Raw genomic sequence first — 21,292 nt, 5'->3', positions numbered from 1 at the left:
TGAAAATAAAATTTTGTTTGGACCTACCTTAAGAGCATGTGAACAATTGATGCCCTTTACTTGAGTTATGGTTTACATGTTCAAGATGGGACCTCTATTATAATTAAATTCTTGACTAGCTAACTTGTGGCTCAGATAGCCATATAAGAAGCTTGGATTAAATGTAGGAGGATAGATAGATAATACATTCAAGGAGATAGTAAGTAAGAAGAAAGATAAAGATTGGAAGATAATAGATTCTAGTGATGCAATTGTTTGTATAAGGCCACAACCTAGAAGGCCTTACAATTGGACATGTTGGTTGTTGTTTATCATGTATAATCAATCAATAAATCTATTTGAATGGTTGGATCTAGAAAATACAAATGTTTATTTATTTTTAATATTTCTTCATCTTAGTCAATTTCAATTTTTGATGCCCTTGGGGCATTTTTCCCACTTAAATTTTATGGCATCTTTAACAAATTTTGGTTATAGTTCCACTCATATATTTGGATGTGCTTTCCAATGTATTTGAAACAACTTTAGTTTGTATCATCTAGCTAGAAAGATGAACCTGCCTAGTTGAAGGACCAAAAATAATTAATAGAGGAAGAAAATGCATCACTTGTGATTTATCATGCTTGAGTTCACTAGTTTCATAGGTTTGCAAATGTCTAGTTCAATCCTAACTTGTTTTTCTTATTCCAAATTTTTGAGCTTTGTACATATTGCACAATACATATTACAATTATGTACATTTTTTTCTCTTAATTTTTTGTTGTGATTAAGTTTTCTTAATAATTATATATTATGTATACCCCATACTAAAGTTTTAAAATTGAATACTTTTATTTATAATCTTTGTTAAAAAAAGTATAATTATTTATTTTATTTCATTCAATTATACTTTAAGTTTATTAAAAAAGAGGCTAATTATAATTATAACTTCTTATTTTTAAAACTTTGAAAGTCTAATTATAATGTTAATTTATTAATAAAATATTATAATATTTTAAAATAAATTAATAACACAGTTTAGTGTATTTAAATTAAAATTGTAAGTAGATCACTTTTGTAATAGCATTGACTATTCCATGAACACCTAGGCCCTTTTTATCGTATAAACAAGTATATATGGGAACACTCCCTCTAAAAAAATAAATGTTAAAAAATAAATAACCGAAGCCTACATCTAAATGGTTAGTTATAACTTCAGAAATAAAATATCCGAAGAGAAATTCTGACACAAATTAGGCCGCATCTGAAACTGAATCAATGAACTGCTGCTACCATGTGTATCTGAATGTTGGGATTTCTAGCTTTGAGTTTTTTCCAGTCATCCCCCCCTTCCTCTAACCTCTCCTTCAACTCATCTTTTGGCTCATTAACGTTTATCCTCTTAAGCCTCCTCAACCGCTCCAATCCCTCTGGAACTTTGTTCACCCGCGGACAATTAGTTATCCCTAACGATTCAAGGCATTGCATCGCTCCCTCCTCCAACGCCGGCAACTCCTCTAAAAGGGAAAAGTCACCAACAATCAGCCTGACCAATTTAGGAAATCCTCCACCCTCTCCAAACTTCTTTGACAATTCTTTGCATCTCGAATCCTCACCCAGCACCAGTGATCGTAAGTTGGGCATCTTTTGAAGCGATGGATAACCGCTGCACTCAAACAATGTAAGTTCTGTGAGATTGACCATACCACATATCCAACTTGGTAAGGAGAAACGGATCAGAAAAAGTTGTTGAAGATCTGTGAATACACTCATATTCTCCGGGAATGCAGGAAGATTGCATTCTTCTACATCGCCCTCCCTTGCAGGAATCTCATTTCTTACTACAAGAATTCTCATTTTCAGCAGATGCTGAAGGGCACCATCTTCTAAACTCGTCAACACACCACTGTCTTCAAAACTAAAGCTGATTTCCTCAAGATTGGTCAAACGACCGACGCTTTGAACATCTAAGATTTCATTCTCTTCAGTACTCAGTGGGAAGGCACTTGATCTCAAAGTCCTCAGATTGGAGAGCTTTGATATTTCCTTGGGCATATGATGACAAAGTTCATCTGAGAAGCCACTTATATCGAGATGGGTAAGAGATTGGACCTCGCCTATCCAGTCAGGTAGACGTCGTATGCCATTGCATCCAGACACATCAAGATATTCAAGACTCTTCAATTTTCTAACACAATCCGGCACCTCCATAATCTCTGTTTGAGACAGATTCAAAACCTTCAGAAGCTTCAACTTCCCAACACATTTAGGAAGTGTGGAGATGGCAGTGCTGCTCAAGTCGAGAATACGGAGTACTTTCAAATGATCAAACAAGCGCTGTGGAATGCCTGTAATTTCTTTATTCTCAGAGAATGAAAGAGTGCGAAGCAGTCCCTGGCAATGAACAAGTCCAGCTGAAATTGCATCATTGGCTATACCTTTCTTACCCAATAGTAACCTGCGGTAGCTTGTTTCTTGTAAGGGAAGATGAAATTCGCACTTATGTTCTCTACTTATATCAATAACCAGATCATGCAACAAGTCGTGCACAGTGTAACAGCTATTAGTTGTGTTTACTTCCAGCAAACATAGATCTACCAGTTGGTGTAGGTAATTCAACCCAACGTTCCACCGTCCTTGCGGAATAAAACCTTCCGCCATCCACAAATATATCAAATAGTCTTGATGTATATCTTCGGTGCCCTTAATCCTAGAAAAATAGATCTGTGTATCCTCTGGAAAGAAAGAAAAATAAGCAAAACAAGATTTAAGATAGGAAGGAAGAGAGTCGTAACTCAGCTTGAGGATCTGCATAGTAGAGTCTTCTGCCCCTGCAGTAACGTCTTTCAATTTCCCCAGTTTTGACTTCCAGTCTTCCAAGCCCAGAGATCTTGCCAGGGATGCCGCAACTGTTTTGACAACCAATGGCAGCCTCCCGCATTTTTGTACAATCTGACGAGCCAAACTCTTCAGGTGCTCGGGTGGGCTATTTCCCTCTCTGCTAGGAAAGGCAAAGAGGCAAAACAGATTCCAACTGTCTTCCTCGGAGAGAAGTTGCATCTCATAGACATGGTGAGCTCTCACGTGTTCAGCTACAACTTTATCTCTAGTGGTAACCACAATTTTACATTGGTTGTTAGTGCCACTGGGAAGACCAAGCCTGTGTATCAAGTTACCTTCTACGCTTCGCCTCCACACGTCATCGAGAACAATCAAACATTTCTTACCCTCTAAATACTCATGTGTCAACTGAGCTACTAGCACATCACTTATACCACCCTCTATTTGCAAATTAATCTGCCTGGCTATGTCACATTGCAAGGTTCTAAGAGAACAAGTTTGTGATACAGAGATCCACGCAGAATGCTCATACCTTTGTTTAATTCTGTCATAGACATTCTGCAGAAGCAAAGTCTTCCCCAGGCCGCCCATTCCCAGGACTGCAATAACAGCATGTTGTTCTAACAATCCCTCTATTTCCTCCACCTTGTCCTCCATGGCCACAACTCGTGAGTCAGTCTCTAATATACTCCCTCTCTTCAACTCTGCTCCTCTTTCATAAGTACTGGTCGAAGGCTGATCATTTGAATGCAACACCTGACGAACAAGATTGAGCTCCCCTGCCTTTTGCATAGCAGAGCTCAACCTGCCTTTCAGATCTTTGATCCTCTTCCCCATCTTGCGCCGGAAGATTGATTGACCACAATTGTATACACAGGAATATTGAGTGGGCTTTCTATAGAAATGATCGACAGCACACTCATCAACAATATCTTCTGCATCAAGAGCAATGTCGCTCATTTCCGACAGCCATCTCTTCACAGGAGCACTGTGTGCGCTTTGGTCTTCAGCATCTTGCAGATAACCAGAAATGTCAGTGAGCGTTGTCTGCAACCATCGGAAGTCATCTCTGAAGTTGAGTACCAGCGACGCCTCGTTCAGTACTTGCTGAGCCAAAATCTCGCCAAGCTTTCCAAGCACGCCGTTGGCAAATGCGAGAGCAAGTCCTTCAGCCATCTTTGATTTGTTACAGGCTCTGGACTAAAAAAAGAGAATAGAATTGAATAACAAATACAGTTCAGATTTGATTGAGTGCGAGTATAAAGACATACAACTCTAAATATATAAGAAAATGAAACTTCTGATCCAATATAATGGTACGTTTTTCTTGGTAATATTTTAAGTGGGAATGGAGTTTACATCAATAATGCTATAATAAGTCTGGTTGCTGCTTTCATTTTATTTTAAATGTATCCGTCTCGGTCGTCGTTCCCCTAATTATAATTTTTATTTTTCTGTCACGCTCCTCCCATGTGACTATAGAGAAAGAAAATGTTATTTAAATGCTGAGAATTAGTCAATTGTCTGTCCGGGTTCCATTTTAGATGTGCTTGTCTGTCAGGCTTCTAGTTTACACTTTTTCTCACTTTCTCCCATCTTTGGCGTTGACCTCTATTTTGAAATTATTAGGGGAAACCCGAAACCTAGATTCTTGTAGCACCTTAGCCATGGTTTATAAAATCCTCTGACATAAATGGTTAGTGGAAAAAATAATAAGTGGCACATGAGAAATCTATTAAGATATGACCCAAGCCCATTATTATTATTATAATATTATAAGGGAGACCTAGTGTTCACGGAATCTTCTAGATCAAATTTGGAAATTTTCAAATTTTTAACAATGCTATGTGCAAGTTGAGACAATTATTTATTGGTAACAATAACAAGTGGGACATTTCTTTTTAGTAAGCACGTTCATTAATCTTGCACACCATTTTTTATACCACACAAAAAATAATATTCATTTTAATTATTAATTAATTATCAAATGTATTCAAAGGAGGTACAAGGGAGGGATATTTAATACCACGCAAAAAATAATATTCATTTTAATTATTAATTAATTATCAAATATATTCAAAGGAGGTACAAGGGAGGGATATTTAGATAGGTTTTGATTTGAATGTACAAATGAAGAGTTACACAATAAAATGAATTTTAGATAAATTCAAGTTACAATACTATTCTACTACATAAACGTTTGCCTTTCTAACTACAAATCTTCTTTGTTTCAAATTCAAAGGTAAAATTTAGCTTAAGATTTATTTTAAGAAGATACACAATGAAAAATGAAAATTAAAAAAATAAATTTTCTTATCATCTATAAAAAGAAGGTAATAATAGTTTCTAATTGTGATGTAAATATCTCAATTCTATAAGTATTTGACCTCAAAATAATGGATTAATCAAGACACATTGGAAACCCACTATGTTTTTCTACAAATTTTACAATTAATATATATGAAGAATGATAGTTAAGCTAAAGTCCCATGAAATACAATGGTTGCAGGATATGAATTGAATGATTTTGCTCTAGAGATACTCAAGAAAATGCAACTAATTGTAAATCCTACCTCACAAACCTTTGCCACCATCATAGTCATCCATAATATAATGAGAGCCTCAAAATATGGTAGGGACATGCATGAACATCCATCAAAGAAAAATGTATGTTGGATTTATGTCAAGTACCATGATTCAAAATGTTTTGACGTAATGGAAGGTGGGAATTCTCTAGTTGAAGTGTATGTAAAATGTAGAAACACAAATGATGTAGGAGCATCTTGCATCAGAAAATAAAGGGGGAAATAATTTTGTTTTTGTTTTTTTTTTTTTTCAAAAAAAATGAGGAAAAAAAAATGTTAAAAAAAAAAATTGTGGAGGAGAGAGAAAGTGATGAAAATTAGAAGAAAAAATATTTTTAAAAAATTGGAGAAAAGAGGGAAAAGGGCATTTAATAGGTGGCATTATTAAATGCAACTTGTGGCATGAGGGCTTACTTGATGTGAATTGCTAGGCTGACTTGTGGCTTGGTTTGGTATAAGTAGAGGGTCTTGTCTTGTCATTATTCATCATCTAGTTTGGAGAAGAGCATGGAAGATGGAGTAGCCGAGTGAGCGAAGTTCTCTAGAGTGTGTGGACAGAGCATCAAATGTGAGGCAATTTGCATTTGGATCTTGGATCAAGTTTGAAGTTTTCTAGAGTCTGTTGACAGAGTGTTGAAAGTGAGGCAGTTTACACTTGGATCTTGGACAAAGTTTGAAAAGGGCTAGTAGATAAGGCCTAGGAAACAAGGAGATTTCTTGGTGGGCTTGCGAGAAAAAGTTTAGATCTTCCTTGGAGGTTTCTACCAGAGTGTGGATCTAGACTAGCTAGTGTTTGGGTTGGATCTTGCAAAATTGCTATTATAATTGCTTATGTATTTAGCTATAACTGAGAAGGCCTTATAGTCGAGCATGTTGGATGTAAATCTTATGATTATATTATGAGATTTGGCATTATTTTGGATCTAAATATCTATGCTATTATTTATTCTTCTATTGTGTGGTTATATGTTTGGGACTAGGAAATCTCCACTGGGGATTCTCCTAACTTGCATTGCATCAACAAAGCATGTGAACATTTTCCCAAAATAACTCTAAGTGGTGTCATTTTGTGTAATGTAATGATCGCAATATTTTTTTAAAAATGATTTCTTGAAAGGGGTTTTGAAACTTTTAGTCAAATGCAAAAGGGAGGTATAAAGCCAATTTCATTAATAATGTCCTTCCTACCTGTAGAAAAATAGGAGCTTCAGAATAGGGTATGAACATGCATCGAATAATTATGATTTGAGGATTTTTGTTAGAACTTATAGTAAAAAAGGCTATACTAGTGTCCTATTGTTAACAATAATAACTAATACTATATAGTTAAATTAATACTATATTAACTATATAATTAATATTATAGTAATTAGGATATTTCTATGGTAAGATTATTAACTTATTATAATGACAATTATAGTTAAATGTATGTTAATATTACACAATTAATTATACAATGTAATATGAATTTAGACACATTTAACTAAAAATATAAGTTTTGATTTGTATAAATTATCACTATATTCCCTTTGTAAACTACTGTAGGGGGCTTTGGTAGGACTAAATTATCCGTTATTTTCAATTTCTTAAACAATCAGATGCATTTCAAGATGAAATGGTAAACAAACACATAGCTGGTATATTATTCAAACCCTCTCAAACAAAATAAAATAGTAAATTTTGGATGCATCAAATTTTCTAGGCTATACTGAGATCTTGTGTGATTCAGAGAGATATTTGTAAACTATAGTTGCATAGTTTAGTATAGACAACTCCCTTGCAATCATTCCTTGAGTTATAGTTTCAAGATTCATTAGAAATCAACACAAAATATTTAAATTTAGGAATAAGTTATTCCCAAAAATGAATCCTACACTATTGAAGGATTTGTATATCTATAAAATGCATTAACTAGCCAATAGGTGCAACTAATCCAAACTAAAATCCAATAGAATTATAAAACCTAGAATGATCTCTTTTAGAACTTTCACATTTTAAGGCAATCCTTGAGACTTTTGCGTTGTTAAATCTATTTAAGGGAAGATTTAAAACACAAATTTTTATGATTTCATTATGGTCCATACCAAATCACCAGTTAGTCAGGATCAAATTCTTTAGACTTGATTTATCTCAATTCATGTTATCAATTTTGTTTTCAAAAAAAATGTGAGCTATCAAATGATATAGCTTTCATACATTTTGTGATTTGATTACATAGAGATAAACCAAATTAAAAATTCAATCAACATATTCAGATCCATAGATACCCTATGCCATAATCCAGTACAGAACCTCCCTATCACTATTCATATGCCCCAAGTGTCATAATCCCTAGTACTCAAGTTTTGAGTTGCAATGTCAAGACATAATTCAGACCAAGGTTTGATGGCCTGGTAGAGCTTATATTCTATCCACCTCTATTTGGTCCCTTCACTCTTTTTTCTACATGAAGAATCATAATCATAGATTGAAATTTGGGTGATATCTTCACTTGGGATAGCACAAAAAATATGCTTTTCTCTATTCCTCAAAGTTGTCCCCACATTCTCCATATGACCAGTCACTCTATTTGCCTCTCTGTAAATATGTTTGATCTTATAGCTAGAACTATTATTTAAGTGTCATAAGTTGCCCTTCACTATTCTTTGTATCCTCTATTAGGTTTGCGCTTTCTATTTTTTTAGTACCATTTGGTGCATCTTCTTGGTTGTAAGCTCCTAGTCCCTTAGACCAATGTTGTGGTCTCTTGTTGGACATTAATATATTTATCTTTATGTTTATGTTTATCTAGTGGAGAGTTGACTCAGTTTTTATTCAGTTGATTATTATTTAAGAAGTGCCCTCTATTAGTATCAAATTTAATACCATTTATGAGCATTGTTTTAGTCCCCTTACAAGAGCCATAGATTTGTAAATTGTTAGTTGAAATGCCCAAGTATCCACACATGCTAAAAATCATCTTACTAGAATCATCCCTGACAACACAACCATAACCAATAGTGACTACATTTTCTTTTTCCACCTCATTGAAATTTAACTTAATCCATCCATCTCTTGAAGCCACCTATACAACCCAGGACCGTTTACTCTTCTTTCTTGTGATGTTAATGTTTGGGGGTTTGAAAGTCCCCAAATCTTTTTAAATTTTCCTATCCCATTTAGAGTTGTACTTAATTTTCTTTCCATATATCATTGCAATGGTGACTTCACTTATTCTTACCTTAATTTTGTCAATCTTTTTTTCAACTAGTAGGAACTTTTTATCAAAACTTCTTTGATTCTTTTCTTTCCATACATACCATACTAGCACGAAGAGAGAAAATCCCCATAAAGCCCCCAAATAGACTTTTGATGAATCCTTGGCTACATTTTAATGTGATTCTCCAGATAATCATCTCTTGTTTAGAACCATTCCAAATTATGACATAACTAGTTCTACCACTGCTATGAAAAAGTATATTTGTAATGAAAATTATTCATTGTTTCCTCATTTTGTTTGCACATAAGATATACAAATGGCTTACAGATGACGTAAGTTTTTAACCTCTTACCTATTAGAATTTTTCTATGTAGTACAGTCAATAAAAAGGCCCCTACCCTTGGGGAAATAATCCTGTTCCAGAAAATATGTGAAGGCCATTCTTTTTCTTCAACTTCCAAACATTGGATTTTATACCCTAAACTAGTTGAATATTTGCCCAACTTAGCATTAGACCATACAAATTCATCTGGAGTTTTTCATAGGATGATTATTCCATTCTTTTAAATTGACTCCAATCTAATCCTATCATCTTTAGGTATATTCACTTCTAGAACTAGAATCTACTCAAATATACTACTTCTTGAGAAGGATTTCATGATATAATCAACTGCAAAATCTCCATATATAGCCTCAACATGACTTATACAATTTGGTTAAAAAAAATAATACTTAAAATTTTGTTTCCATCCCATGAATTGAATTAGAATTTAGCATGCTTCTCATTACAAATTTTCAAGGTTAAATGATCCACAGTGATAGGTCTTCATTCCCTCATAAACTTCCATACTATTGAACCAACATTGACATTGCAAAAAGTCATAATTCTAGTAGGATCAGCATTGTCCATCGAATTTGGTTAAAAATAATAATACTTAAAATTTTGTGTCCATCCCATGAATTGAATTTGAATTTAAGCATGCTTCTCATTACAAATTTTCAAGGTTAAATGATCCATAGTGATAGGTCTTCATTCCCTCATAAACTTCCATACCGTTGAACCAACATTGACATTTCAACAAGTCATAATTATGGTAGGATCATCATTGTCCAAATACTTTTTCTACATTAGCTTAGCCCAAATCTTGTCAAGATCTCTATACATTTTCCATATAAGTTTCACCCCCAAGGGAAAGTTCTTCATTTCCATGTGTCTCAAACCCATCCCCATATTTATTTTTTACTTGCACTCCAAGGCCCAATTAAGAAGAGAGATTTTCTTTACTTGATTATTTACTTCCCATAGGCATTTCCTAAAGATACTCTTTGAACCTGTAAAGAATTTTTGGGTAATTTGAAAATAGACATGGCATAAATGGGTATAACCATCTATTAGAGTAATAAAGTTTTTTCTTATTAATTAAATCATATTGAGTTAATTATCAAGTCACTTATTATCTCTAGATTATTTTAGCTAAACTTTGGGCATATAATAATTAATTCTTTTATTAATTATTATCATACAATCTAGGTTAGTTGCATGTTAGGGTTTTGATCTCCTTTATAAGGATTATCTCTCTTTGTAATTATCACATTGATTCACTTTTGATAATAACAATCTCTTTTTTTCTAATCATGAATCTATCATCTATGGATTTGGGAATTCTAGCCTGCATAGCTTTTGTTTCTCTCTTTTTGTGACATGTGTTTGCATGCAGGTAATTCTTGGGAGCTGTGAAGTTGATCCTTCATAAACTTCAACATAGTATTAGAGCTCCATATCTTCATGCCCCTATTCTATTTGTGAGAGATTTGGCATCAATTTTCAAATTTGTGGCCTCTAAAGGATTTTGTATTAGATCTAGGGGACCTATTTTTTGGAACACTTTGAGCCCAAACAAAAATCATTGTTGAGCTCAGAGTGCTTGAAAACCCCCATTTCCATAAAACACATTGAGTTTGGATGCTATTGAATTTCGAGGCAATATTTTTACACCCACGTTGTATTGACTCGAGCATGCAAATCAAGATGAATTTTGATTTTCTATTTTTGTTGTGCTTCTATTTTATTTTGAATAAATGTTTTAATAAAGTATTTATGAGACATTTTATCTTTGGTGTCTTGCATGCATTAAGGTGTAGTTTTTGGCATTGGAAGTGTTGGAAATAATGAAATTGAAATGAACTAAAATGAAGAACAATAAATAAATCCAAGGGAGTTTGTAATGAAAATAGTTACCATACTTTACATGAGCTTTCCAAGATCAACACAAGAGAGAAGACAAATATTTTGAAATGGGAAAGGAAAGAAAACTCCTTGTGTAATTTTATGAATGGAAGGCAAAAGCCTTAAGAAAGAAGAGAGAAAGAAGGTGGAGCAAATGACTCATTACAATAACATCAAGATGATGTGTAGAAGAAGTGTTGAAGAATGAGAGAGGCATCTCTTTTATAGAGATGAGAAAGGAGTTGCATGGGATTGCATGTGTAACTCCCATTTCTATGAATTCCATCATTCATAATAAGTGTGGGGTGATCCCACAATAATGGGTTCCACTTTTTGACCAATTTTGACACTGAAATCAATATTTTTGCAACAAACGTCACGTTCAAGTGACTATATCTCCAAAACTATAAATAATTTCAAGATGACATAAACTAGTGATTTTGAATAGTTTGTTCCTAATTTGTAACTATATTTTTTAATCTAAAAAAAAAAAAAAATTATGTCAATTTTTTTTTATCTCCTCTGAAAAGTGGTACATAATAAAATTCAATATTTTAAAGAGTGACAGTCTGTTTGACACACATAACTTTTTTTCTAGAAATGATAATGAAGTAATTCTTTCGGCGTTGGATTTGTAACATCAATATCCAGTGTCTGCATTTGATTTGATTTATTTTTGTTGAATATTGTATAGTTTATGAAGTTTTGAAGTGACACGAATCGTAATTTAGACATACCTTCCGTTTGACACAGATAATTTGAAGTCAATTTATCATAAACCTTTTTTTTTTTTTCGAATAGTAAGGTATCTAAATAAGCTAGTGCCTACATATTTTTCAAAAAAAATTTGACCTAATTTACTAATTTTCCCGAAGTGTCGAAGTCGGTTGATGTTCAATCGGTAATGAACCTATAATGAGTTAAACTCATATTTGAAAGTCTTAACGACTAAAATATGTATTAAAATTATAGTCGTTGGAAAGCTTGCTTCAAGCAGCACATTTTGAAATTTTTTATTTTACAGTAGGAGATCATTCTCTTGCAATTATGGGAGTCAAAAGAGCAAACAATTAAAAAAATTATGAAAAATGAGTTCAAATTTTCCTAATTTTGAGCGTTCGCTCGAACATTGTGTCCAAGCGAACATATTATGCATGTTTACACGAACACATGTTCAGGCAAACATGTTTGTTACACTTTCACAGTGGCCAAAAAAATATCTGGCTATGTTCGCGCGAACATAGCTAAAAATTTCGTGTTCGTGTGAACAATCGAAAAAGCCAAAAAATTATAAAAAATGGGCCCTGCTCCTACATGCATGAAACATCATTCTATCCATGAAACAAAAACCACCATGTCTCACGTTTCAATCATTGATTGCAAATTTTCATTATAGACGTCATTTTGTGCCATCAATCTCTGTATTTAGTATCAACCTGATAGTGCATTGCAGGCTTGTCTTTGCCACGAATTTTGTCCATAGATAAATCGAAGGCAGGTGAGAGATTTCTCAATATTTGCAAATTAATATTCTTCCTATCTTCGTTCATGCTTTCATCAATATTTCTTATCTTCGTTCACATTTAATTAAATTTTTTAATTTATAACTTGAATTAATAAAAAATATTTAATTTTATTTTCAAATCAAATTCATTCGATAAAAATAAATGTGTCACAACTCTTTATGAATTCTCAATTTCTATAAAGAAATAATCTAAGGTTTTCATTTCCTTCTAGAACATAGATTAGATGATTTTGTGTTACTAATGGTCTCCTTGCAACATGTGGCAATTGTGGGATGAAGACATGATCATAACAAACTACTAATGTTTGCTTTGTAGGACGTTGTCAAAGACCATTGGGTGTTTGTCAAAACCATGTGTGTGGATTTATTAGATTAAATAACACTTCGCTTGGTGCTTAAAATGAACTTTTTATTTTCTGCCTAGTGTATTTATAGTGTTTAAATCCCTAGGAGTTGCATTGGACGTATCCTCTCCCCTCGCCATTCGTGGATCTGGGGTGTAAGAGAAATCCATGTAACTTCTATAGGAGGCCTACCTTGGACCAAGATACTTAATATTGGGTATGCCAAGGGACGACGTCAGAGCGGTAATGGGCCAAAAGTCAGGTCAACGTTCCAGCCGTTATATAAAACTCGATTACAGTGAAAGTCATGTCGGCGGTATTGTTGAGTGATAGCTCTCCTCCAGTATCCTTGTGGTGCGTCAAACCCCAATTCTCGGGGCTGGGAGACCTTCTGAGGAAGTTTATCACTCACTTGCTGAACGGAATGCCCTTACTAAAAACCATGTTTTAGTGGCCAAAATCCTTTCTATCCACTGGCTCAAGGGGTCACCCATGCCCGTGAAGACATCTTACATTCTCGCGGTCCTTAGTAGAGACAACAGTCCCTTGGGAAGTCATGCCCCTTGGGAAGCGGATCTTGGTAGCCCCAAGAAGTGAGTGCGTTGTAAGGGGGAGCCTGTGGTGCCAGGGTCCTAAGTTTTCCACTCTGGATAAGCACGGCTGAACTTTGGTTCAAGTAGGAATTCAGTGGATACAGTCCTAAAGCCTAGGTTGTGGTGTGACTGTTCACTTTTAACAACAACTATTCTTGTCTTAATGTGTCTTGCGTGTGTGTAAAACATAATCAAGATAAAAGCCAACATTCAAATTTACACCTTGAAAATTTGCAAAACCTTGTCAAAATATCAAACATTGTCAAAACATTACAAACTTTGGTTCAATACATTCAAACCTTGGAAAACATAGCAACTTGTGCTCCTAAACGTGCTTGGCAAAACATAGATTTCACTCTTGCATAGCATCCACTTGCATTCTTCATAGTTTGAGCCTCATACTTGCATCATATAGACTTCATATAGCACCTTTTTATTATCCCTCATATTCACATTGCAATCATTAGCATTTAAGCTTGCATCCTTTGCATTTCACCTCAAAAATTATCACTTTGCATCTTCCATCTTGCATCTTTGCATACGCAAACCTCATCTTGACTACTTTAACCATCATTTTGGATGTCCTACACATCATTTTGAGCATTCATTTTGAATTATCTCCTTCAATGTGTCTCTCCCTCACTGCTCTCTCCCTCTCCCACACACACACAAACACTATTTACTTGTGTCTCATTTTTATATTCATCCCTCCATCTCTGTCTACCCCTTTCACTTCTCTCATCACCTATCCATTTTTTTCTCCACATACACCTCTTCTCTATATCCATATTTCTTCTCCATCTCTCCCTTTATCCATCTCTATCCCTATATCTCCCTCTCTACCTTCTCTTAGTTATATATTTCATTCTCACTATCTTTGTTTATCTCTTCCTTTTATCTCCATATCCCTCTTCTTCTCAATCCCTTCACCAATTGGGCCTTTTCTCCATCTCTATAGAGGCACTAGTAAAGTTTGACCCATTTTTCAACAAAAAATCTGGAAAACATAGCTCTTAGAATTGCCTTAGTTTCAACCCAGCTTTCCAACTGCTACCTATGTCAAGGTAGATTTGGCTTTGTCATTTTGATCTTATCTTTTTTTGTCATTTTTTTGATCAAGATCCAAAGTCTATTGTCATAACGTTAAACTCTTAGGTTAATACCTTGTAAAGATTTCACCTAAGTTCAAAAAACCTTATGTATACGAGCTATCATTAGCATAATCATATTTCTAAATGTCATTTTTGACTTACCCTAGTGGTATATCCCCCTCATATTGCATTTTTTAAACCCTAACATCATTTTCACTATCAAACCCTATCAAATTGTCCATCAACCAACTTGTCTTCTTGATCACCTATCCTTATTTTGCATAGCCTAAACGTCATTATCAACCCTAGGAAACCATCCCTTGCATAGTCCACTTTGCATACACCTACCTTTAACATCCTTACCAAGTCCAAAACATAACCCTAACCTTCATTTTTCACATCATAATCTTCATCTTGCATACCTTCAAAATGACACCTTGCATTTGCACTTGCATAACATCCCTAGGACATTTGTACTTTGCATATCAAAACCCTAGGTCATTTAACATTTCCTCACATTGCATAACATCCGTAAACACTTAAAAATATAAAAAACACTCATAGCTTGCATACCCACATCTTAATTATCAAGTTTTGACCTCTTTTATCAATTGCAACCCTGTTTTACCAACTGCACACTTCATGGGCGTAGTTGGTAGTTTCAGGGTGCACTTGGTAGTTTCAGGGCACACTTGGTAATTAGGTGTTTCATTCTAGGTTCCAAAACCCTAATCTGCACTTCCACACCTTGCATTGCATCCCAAGAGCTTAAGAAACACTCTAAATCCCTCAAAACACTCAAAATTTGCATTTTAAGAAACTTTGGAGCTACATCATTTGCAGAAAAAAGAAGGACATGGGAGCTACAAATAAAAGAGGGGGTTTCTAACCTTGTGTTTACTTTTTTTGATTAGTTTGTCTTTCATGGTAGACTAGTGGGTGTTAATGTATGATGATTGAGTTTTGTGATTTTTCATAGTATATTATGCATTTAACCCCTGTTTTACCAACTGCACACTTCATGGGCGCAGTTGGTAGTTTCAGGGCGCACTTGGTAGTTTTAGGGTGCACTTGGTAATTACGTGTTTCATTCTAGGTTCCAAAATCCTAATCTGCACTTCCACACCTTGCATTGCATCCCAAGAGCTTAAGAAACACTCTAAATCCCTCAAAACACTCAAAATTTGCATTTTAAGAAACTTTGGAGCTACATCATTTGCAGAAAAAAGAAGGACATGGGAGCTACAAATAAAAGAGGGGGTTTCTAACCTTGTGTTTACTTTTTTTGATTAGTTTGGCTTTCATGGTAGACTAGTGGGTGTTAATGTATGTTGATTGAGTTTTGTGATTTCTCATAGTATATTATGCATTTAACCCATTTTTCTATTCCTACAATAAGAACGAAAAAATTAAAGAGACAAAAAAATTATATATTTTATAAGAAAGAAAAATTTATTTTTTAGGACAAACATTATAGTATTCATACCATGTTATTTGTTTGTGATTCAATGATGGCTTAAGAAGGATTTGGTGCTTTGCTACTTGTAAAGAATGCGACTCGTAGATTTTAGTCATATAATGAAAAATATTTATGTCTTGTTGCAGATGACTGCATTCTATTGATTTCTGTCAAATAATTTAAAAGTACTGACAGCGACAGACAAATCTATACAGTAATTTTTTTATCTGGTTACTGCATGAAATTTATCTTGAGGCAAGGGATACATTTTTTTTTTTGATTTTATAATGGGAAACAAGAGAGGAAGGCAAAAAAAATATGCAAGGAAAAGATCTGATGAAGCAGAACAAAGAAATATTCAGAAAACTGTGGCACATTATCATCGAATTAAACAAGGTGAAGGAAATGTTGAAGAAGGCTCAACAAAAGTACAAGTAGTGCCTATGGGAGAGAGGTCAGGAACACTCCCTACGGAATCTCAAATAATGAATGTTGAAGAAGGTTCAAGATCAGTCCCTACAGAGGTTCAAATAATAGAAGTCGGAGAAGGGTCATAATCTTTCCTTGTTGAATCTCAAATAATGGATGTTGGAGAAGGCTCAAGATCCGTCCCTGTAGAAATTCTAGTAACAGAAATTAGAGAAGGGTCGAGATCAGGTGTAGGAACTAGTATGGATGAACTCTTAAATATTGTCCAATCTATAAAGTATGGTATTTCTCATAAGAATTTATATCATTTACTTAAAATGGATGTAGATAAATTGAGAAAACTTGTAGCTAGTGTTCAACCATTAAGTTTGTCTAAGAGAAGGTCAATGAAGAAGAAGATAAGAGAAATTATGGCTCAATTTGATAATATTGAAATACTTGAACAAGCTCAGTTGCTTTCACTTTTGCTTACACAAAACAAGTTGCAAGAGGCATTGAAATTGTTAGGTGTAAACACAACATCAAAAAAGAGAAGATTTTCTAACATGCAAACTAATTTGATTGAAAATGTTAAACAAGGTTTGAGAAACATAGGAAAACACTCTCGAACTAAAGATAAGTCTACGGAAAGAAAAGTGATGTTGATGTTTGTTGTAAGTAAGAATATGACCCAAAATAGACAAATATCTTCAATTTCGTCTGAAATGGGTTTTAGTAGGAAAACAATGAGAGAATATGTTAAGAGAAGATTAATTGTGGATGACAGTACTATGGAGGGCAATTGGGCAATCATGTGTAGAGCACCTCATTTTGATAGGATTGAAGAGTTATTAAAAAAATTAATCATATCATTTTGGATTGATAACACTCATCCTTCATCAAATAGTAGAGATGTTATCAGGTATAGGATTGCGCCTGGTCAATATGAACATCATACAAAACATTGGTTGGACACAACACAACATGAGTTATATGTTTCGTTTTGTAGTCAACATCCTAATGTAAAAGTTGGGCAAACATTGTTTGAAAAATTGAAGCCATACTTTGTGAGGTCAAACAAAGTGTTTGAAACTTGTTGTTGTCATCATATTGAGTTTGATCTCCACTATCAGGTATTTAAAAATTTTGTAGAAGACACATATGGTTTTCATGTTGCTCCTCCTAGTAGGAGAAGTGAGTTTATATCATCCATTTTGTGTGACAACATAGATGATCCAGCTGGTCAAATAAATTGCATCAAAGGATTATGTGAAACATGTGGTGAATTGGCTCTATTTCCTTTGAAAACTGAAAATATTGATGTAACAAAAATATTGAATTGTAAAAATTACAAGTATGTCAAGAATGAAACAAAGTTGGGGAAAGAAACAAAAAGGTTGGAATATGTTGAAGAGGAGTTGCCTGTTCTAAAATTTATGGACAGATTTAAGAAATTGATTCAACCTTATATTTGTCATGCATTTTTTGCAAAGTGGCAAGCACAACAGTTTCAAACTCTGAGAGATAATTTTCCACTTGGAACAATTGTATCAGTTGTTGATTTTGCAGAAAACTATTCATTTGTTCATCAGAAAGCAATTCAATTAGATTATTACTTTAATAAGCAGGTCACTATTATGGTACATGTTTTTTATAAACATGCACAGTTAGATTTGGATGGTGTTTAGAGTATAGTTCAAGCACGAGTAATTATAAAGGAATATCATTTTTATATAAGTGATGATAAAGAACATGAAATTCACTATGTAGAACATTGCTTCAATACATTCTTTTCTTATTTGAAAGAAAGAAACATAAATGTTGATAAACATTATGTTTGGTTTGATGGATGTGCTGCACAGTTTAAATCATCTAGACCATTTTATGCATTGTGTAGATATCATCGCAATGAGAATATAAAACACATATGGAATTTCTTTGAGAGTGGTCATGGAAAAGGTGAACATGATGGTGCTGGAGCTTGCATCAAACGTGCTTTACGAAAATATCAAATGAATTATTAGGGAGTTCATGTAAATGATGCACATGATGTTGTTGAATGTTGTAAGACTCATTTTGCATTAGATGAGGTTGGGACATCATCAACAATGAGTCGACAGACACCATATAGAGTCTTTTAGGAGATAACAGGTATGGATGTGTATGTCTATTTAACTTTTATGCACGATTAAATTATAAAATTTTATTGTTAAGTTTTATTTTTGAATTCGTTGAAGTTTAAATTTAATTTTTCTATATTTTCAATTTAACGAACTTTCAGGTGTCAATAGAAAAAACATGCATGGTTGCAAGAGGATAGAACAGACACGTTCTTTACATTCAGTCATGAGTACAGATAATTGCAATTGGACATTGAAGACAAGAGAATACTCATGTTTTTGTGACAGTTGCATTGATGAAAACTATGAAGAATGCATCAATCAGACACATGGATATACAGGTGCATGGATTTCGGTACCACTTGATGTTACCGATAAATTTGATAAAGAAGATGAAAATTTTGATGATATTCCATTCATTTCTGATGATTATAATCATATCTCTGGATTGGTAAAAGTGGGTGAGTATCATAAAAATTAATCTCAATTTTTTATTTAATTATCGATTTCAACTGTCTTATATATATTTTACACATGCATTCATGTATACTTGTTATGCAGGAGATGTCTTTGCAGTGATTGCTGAGCCTGGAAATCATGAATGTGTCAGTTATTATTTATTGCGATGTACTGCAGAGAGGACAAAGTTATATGACCTTGAAGAAAGTGATGGAATGTTGTTCCCCATAGGTAAATTATACATATACATATGTACATGCACATATATATTTAAATAAATATATATATTTAGGCAACTTCATATCTGTCAAATTTTAAAACACTTAAATTTGTGGTACAGGTTCTGTTGTGATAGAGGGGACATATTTGAAGCAAGAGAAAATAGTCCAATATGGAATACACTTTGTTGATTATCAACCTGACAACAAAGTTTTACAATATAGCCACCTGGTCGTTGCTACAGGGCTTTGTCTGCATCCAGTCAAACTTAAGCGTGCACGTCGCAAGTGGAGACTAGACAATGAAGATCATGAAAAAATATTGCATGTTATAAGTGTACATCATGGTTGATTAGACCTTTGAGATTTATTTTATAATAATCTGAATATCAACTTTGGTGAAATGTGTTTTCAATTACATACTATGGTGAAATTGTGAATATCAACTTTGGTGAAATTGTGTTTTTAATCTGAATATCTGAGTTTCAGTTATCATTAGTTTATTTTAAAAACTATAATATTGATTGTACTATGGATGAATTTAATAATTTAACAACTCAATATAAATAGGCTAGAAGTTAGTTCGAACTTACATAATTTCATTATCTATGTTACAATTCTTAAATATCAACTTCTTTTCAAACTATTGAATTTCATCTTGAATTAAATGTGTTTAGATTAATTGTACAATCATAAGTTCTTTATTTTCATTAATTTATGAAAAAATTATATAATTTAATAATTTAAATTAATTGTACCATGGATGAATTTAATAATACTTCACCTTAAAAAGTTCCCAGGAAATTCAAGTAGTTGCAAACAATAAATATGGTGATTTTGTATCATTGTAAAACAAAACACATACTTTCTAAGCCCACAGAGGTCCTCCAAAAGTTATAATTAAAAATCATCTGTTAAAGAAGATTAGAAACATTATTATTATGATAAACTTCCATGACAAACCACTTTAGAGTCGGTTCAAAAAAATTTGTTGGACAACTAAAAATTGAACTCTCGTTAAAAAAAAAGTATTTTATGATTGTAAACCTTTATAAAATTAATTTGAAAATGAAAAAAATTACTATTCTTAGTTAGGGTATGTAATCCTTTGATTTGACAATTTAAAATCAGTAGAGAACATTCTGTTCCGGTTAAAATCAATTTTCTATTTTTCAGGTAGTTTATTAACGTTGAGTTATTTACAAAAAAAATGAGCCTACACATTGATCAGGAAAAATTACTAGCTGAGGCTTCTGAGTGCATTATTTCTCTCACTTCCATCACAATGTGAGGAAACTCATAATTTAAAATAGATACAACACAACTTAAATGTATTCCAAATTGATGAAGAGCAACTTCTGCTCCACCAATACTAGAAAATAGAGAAAGTACTCTTACGCCATCAGGATATAATGCTTTCAAGACTGATAAATGATATGCAACTGTATTTTTTTGGAATGAATTACCCAAACAACACAAGTGGTCAGTCGGACAAGAAGTTCTACGAGTGTGATCTCTATCAAATTTTACTATAAGCTCTATCTCATGGAACTCTAGAGCGACGAGGTCACCTGACCCCACCCATACCAAATTCCACTCTTCACACTTTTGAAGTATATATTTCTGCGCACTATCTTACAGTTGCCCTCGTGCATTCTGAATCATAACTCTCAGTTGATCAATAAGGACAGTGCCACATCGTCTTGAGTCTATGGACTTTTTTTTTGTCATTTGATCCCATGAAGGCCAATACTTTTTTATTTGCGGAAGTGCTTCCTGAATAGTCATGGGGGGAGAGGTTCTGCTTGAAATTGCCAATAGGTTTCCCAGGAACTCCAAAACTAGTTAGTTCATTGGGACACAAATTAGGGATTGCATCACATAATTCAAACATTGCTTGCTTGTCTTGCATAGTACTTGTAGACACCTAAAAACTTTTAGAAAATAAAGTATTTTTATTTTCTGAAAAATTCCTGATGACATCATCATTAATTAATTAATTTATTTTTATGCCATTAAATCCCTTTATCTTAATTAAAAATATTTAATTAAGGAATCCCTCCCAAAAATGTTTAAATCTTATTTAAACATTATTTCCTTATTTATTAATTATTTAATTAATAAATTGACCAAAAAACTCAAAATAAATAAATAAATTATTTTTTGCCCAAAACTTGGCCAATTTCCTTAAGACCACTAACCTCTTCCAAAATCTTCTAATCCTTCTTTAATTTTGATTAAAGG

The 21,292-nt window shown here is 33.5% G+C and overlaps 1 protein-coding gene across 1 annotated transcript; it reads right to left on the bottom strand.

Moving 5' to 3' along the window:
• Positions 1-1,072: 1,072 nt before the first annotated feature.
• Positions 1,073-4,066, bottom strand: LOC149560335 (putative disease resistance protein RGA3). The gene has a single exon (XM_089823590.1). The coding sequence runs from the start codon at positions 3,994-3,996 to the stop codon at positions 1,255-1,257; it is 2,742 nt and encodes a 913-aa protein (XP_089679716.1). The 5' UTR covers positions 3,997-4,066; the 3' UTR covers positions 1,073-1,254.
• Positions 4,067-21,292: the final 17,226 nt, after the last annotated feature.

This window comes from Cupressus sempervirens, chromosome 4, assembly GCF_028749045.1.
Source record: "Cupressus sempervirens isolate cs-2001-9-10 chromosome 4, ASM2874904v1, whole genome shotgun sequence".
NCBI classification, from domain to species: domain Eukaryota; kingdom Viridiplantae; phylum Streptophyta; class Pinopsida; order Cupressales; family Cupressaceae; genus Cupressus; species Cupressus sempervirens.
This window is presented reverse-complemented; position numbering and strand designations above follow the sequence as displayed.

What these genes read in the sequence shown, in the direction of transcription:
- LOC149560335 (XM_089823590.1), bottom strand. Translation starts at nt 3,996, where the DNA reads ATGGCTGAAGGACTTGCTCTCGCATTTGCCAACGGCGTGCTTGGAAAG.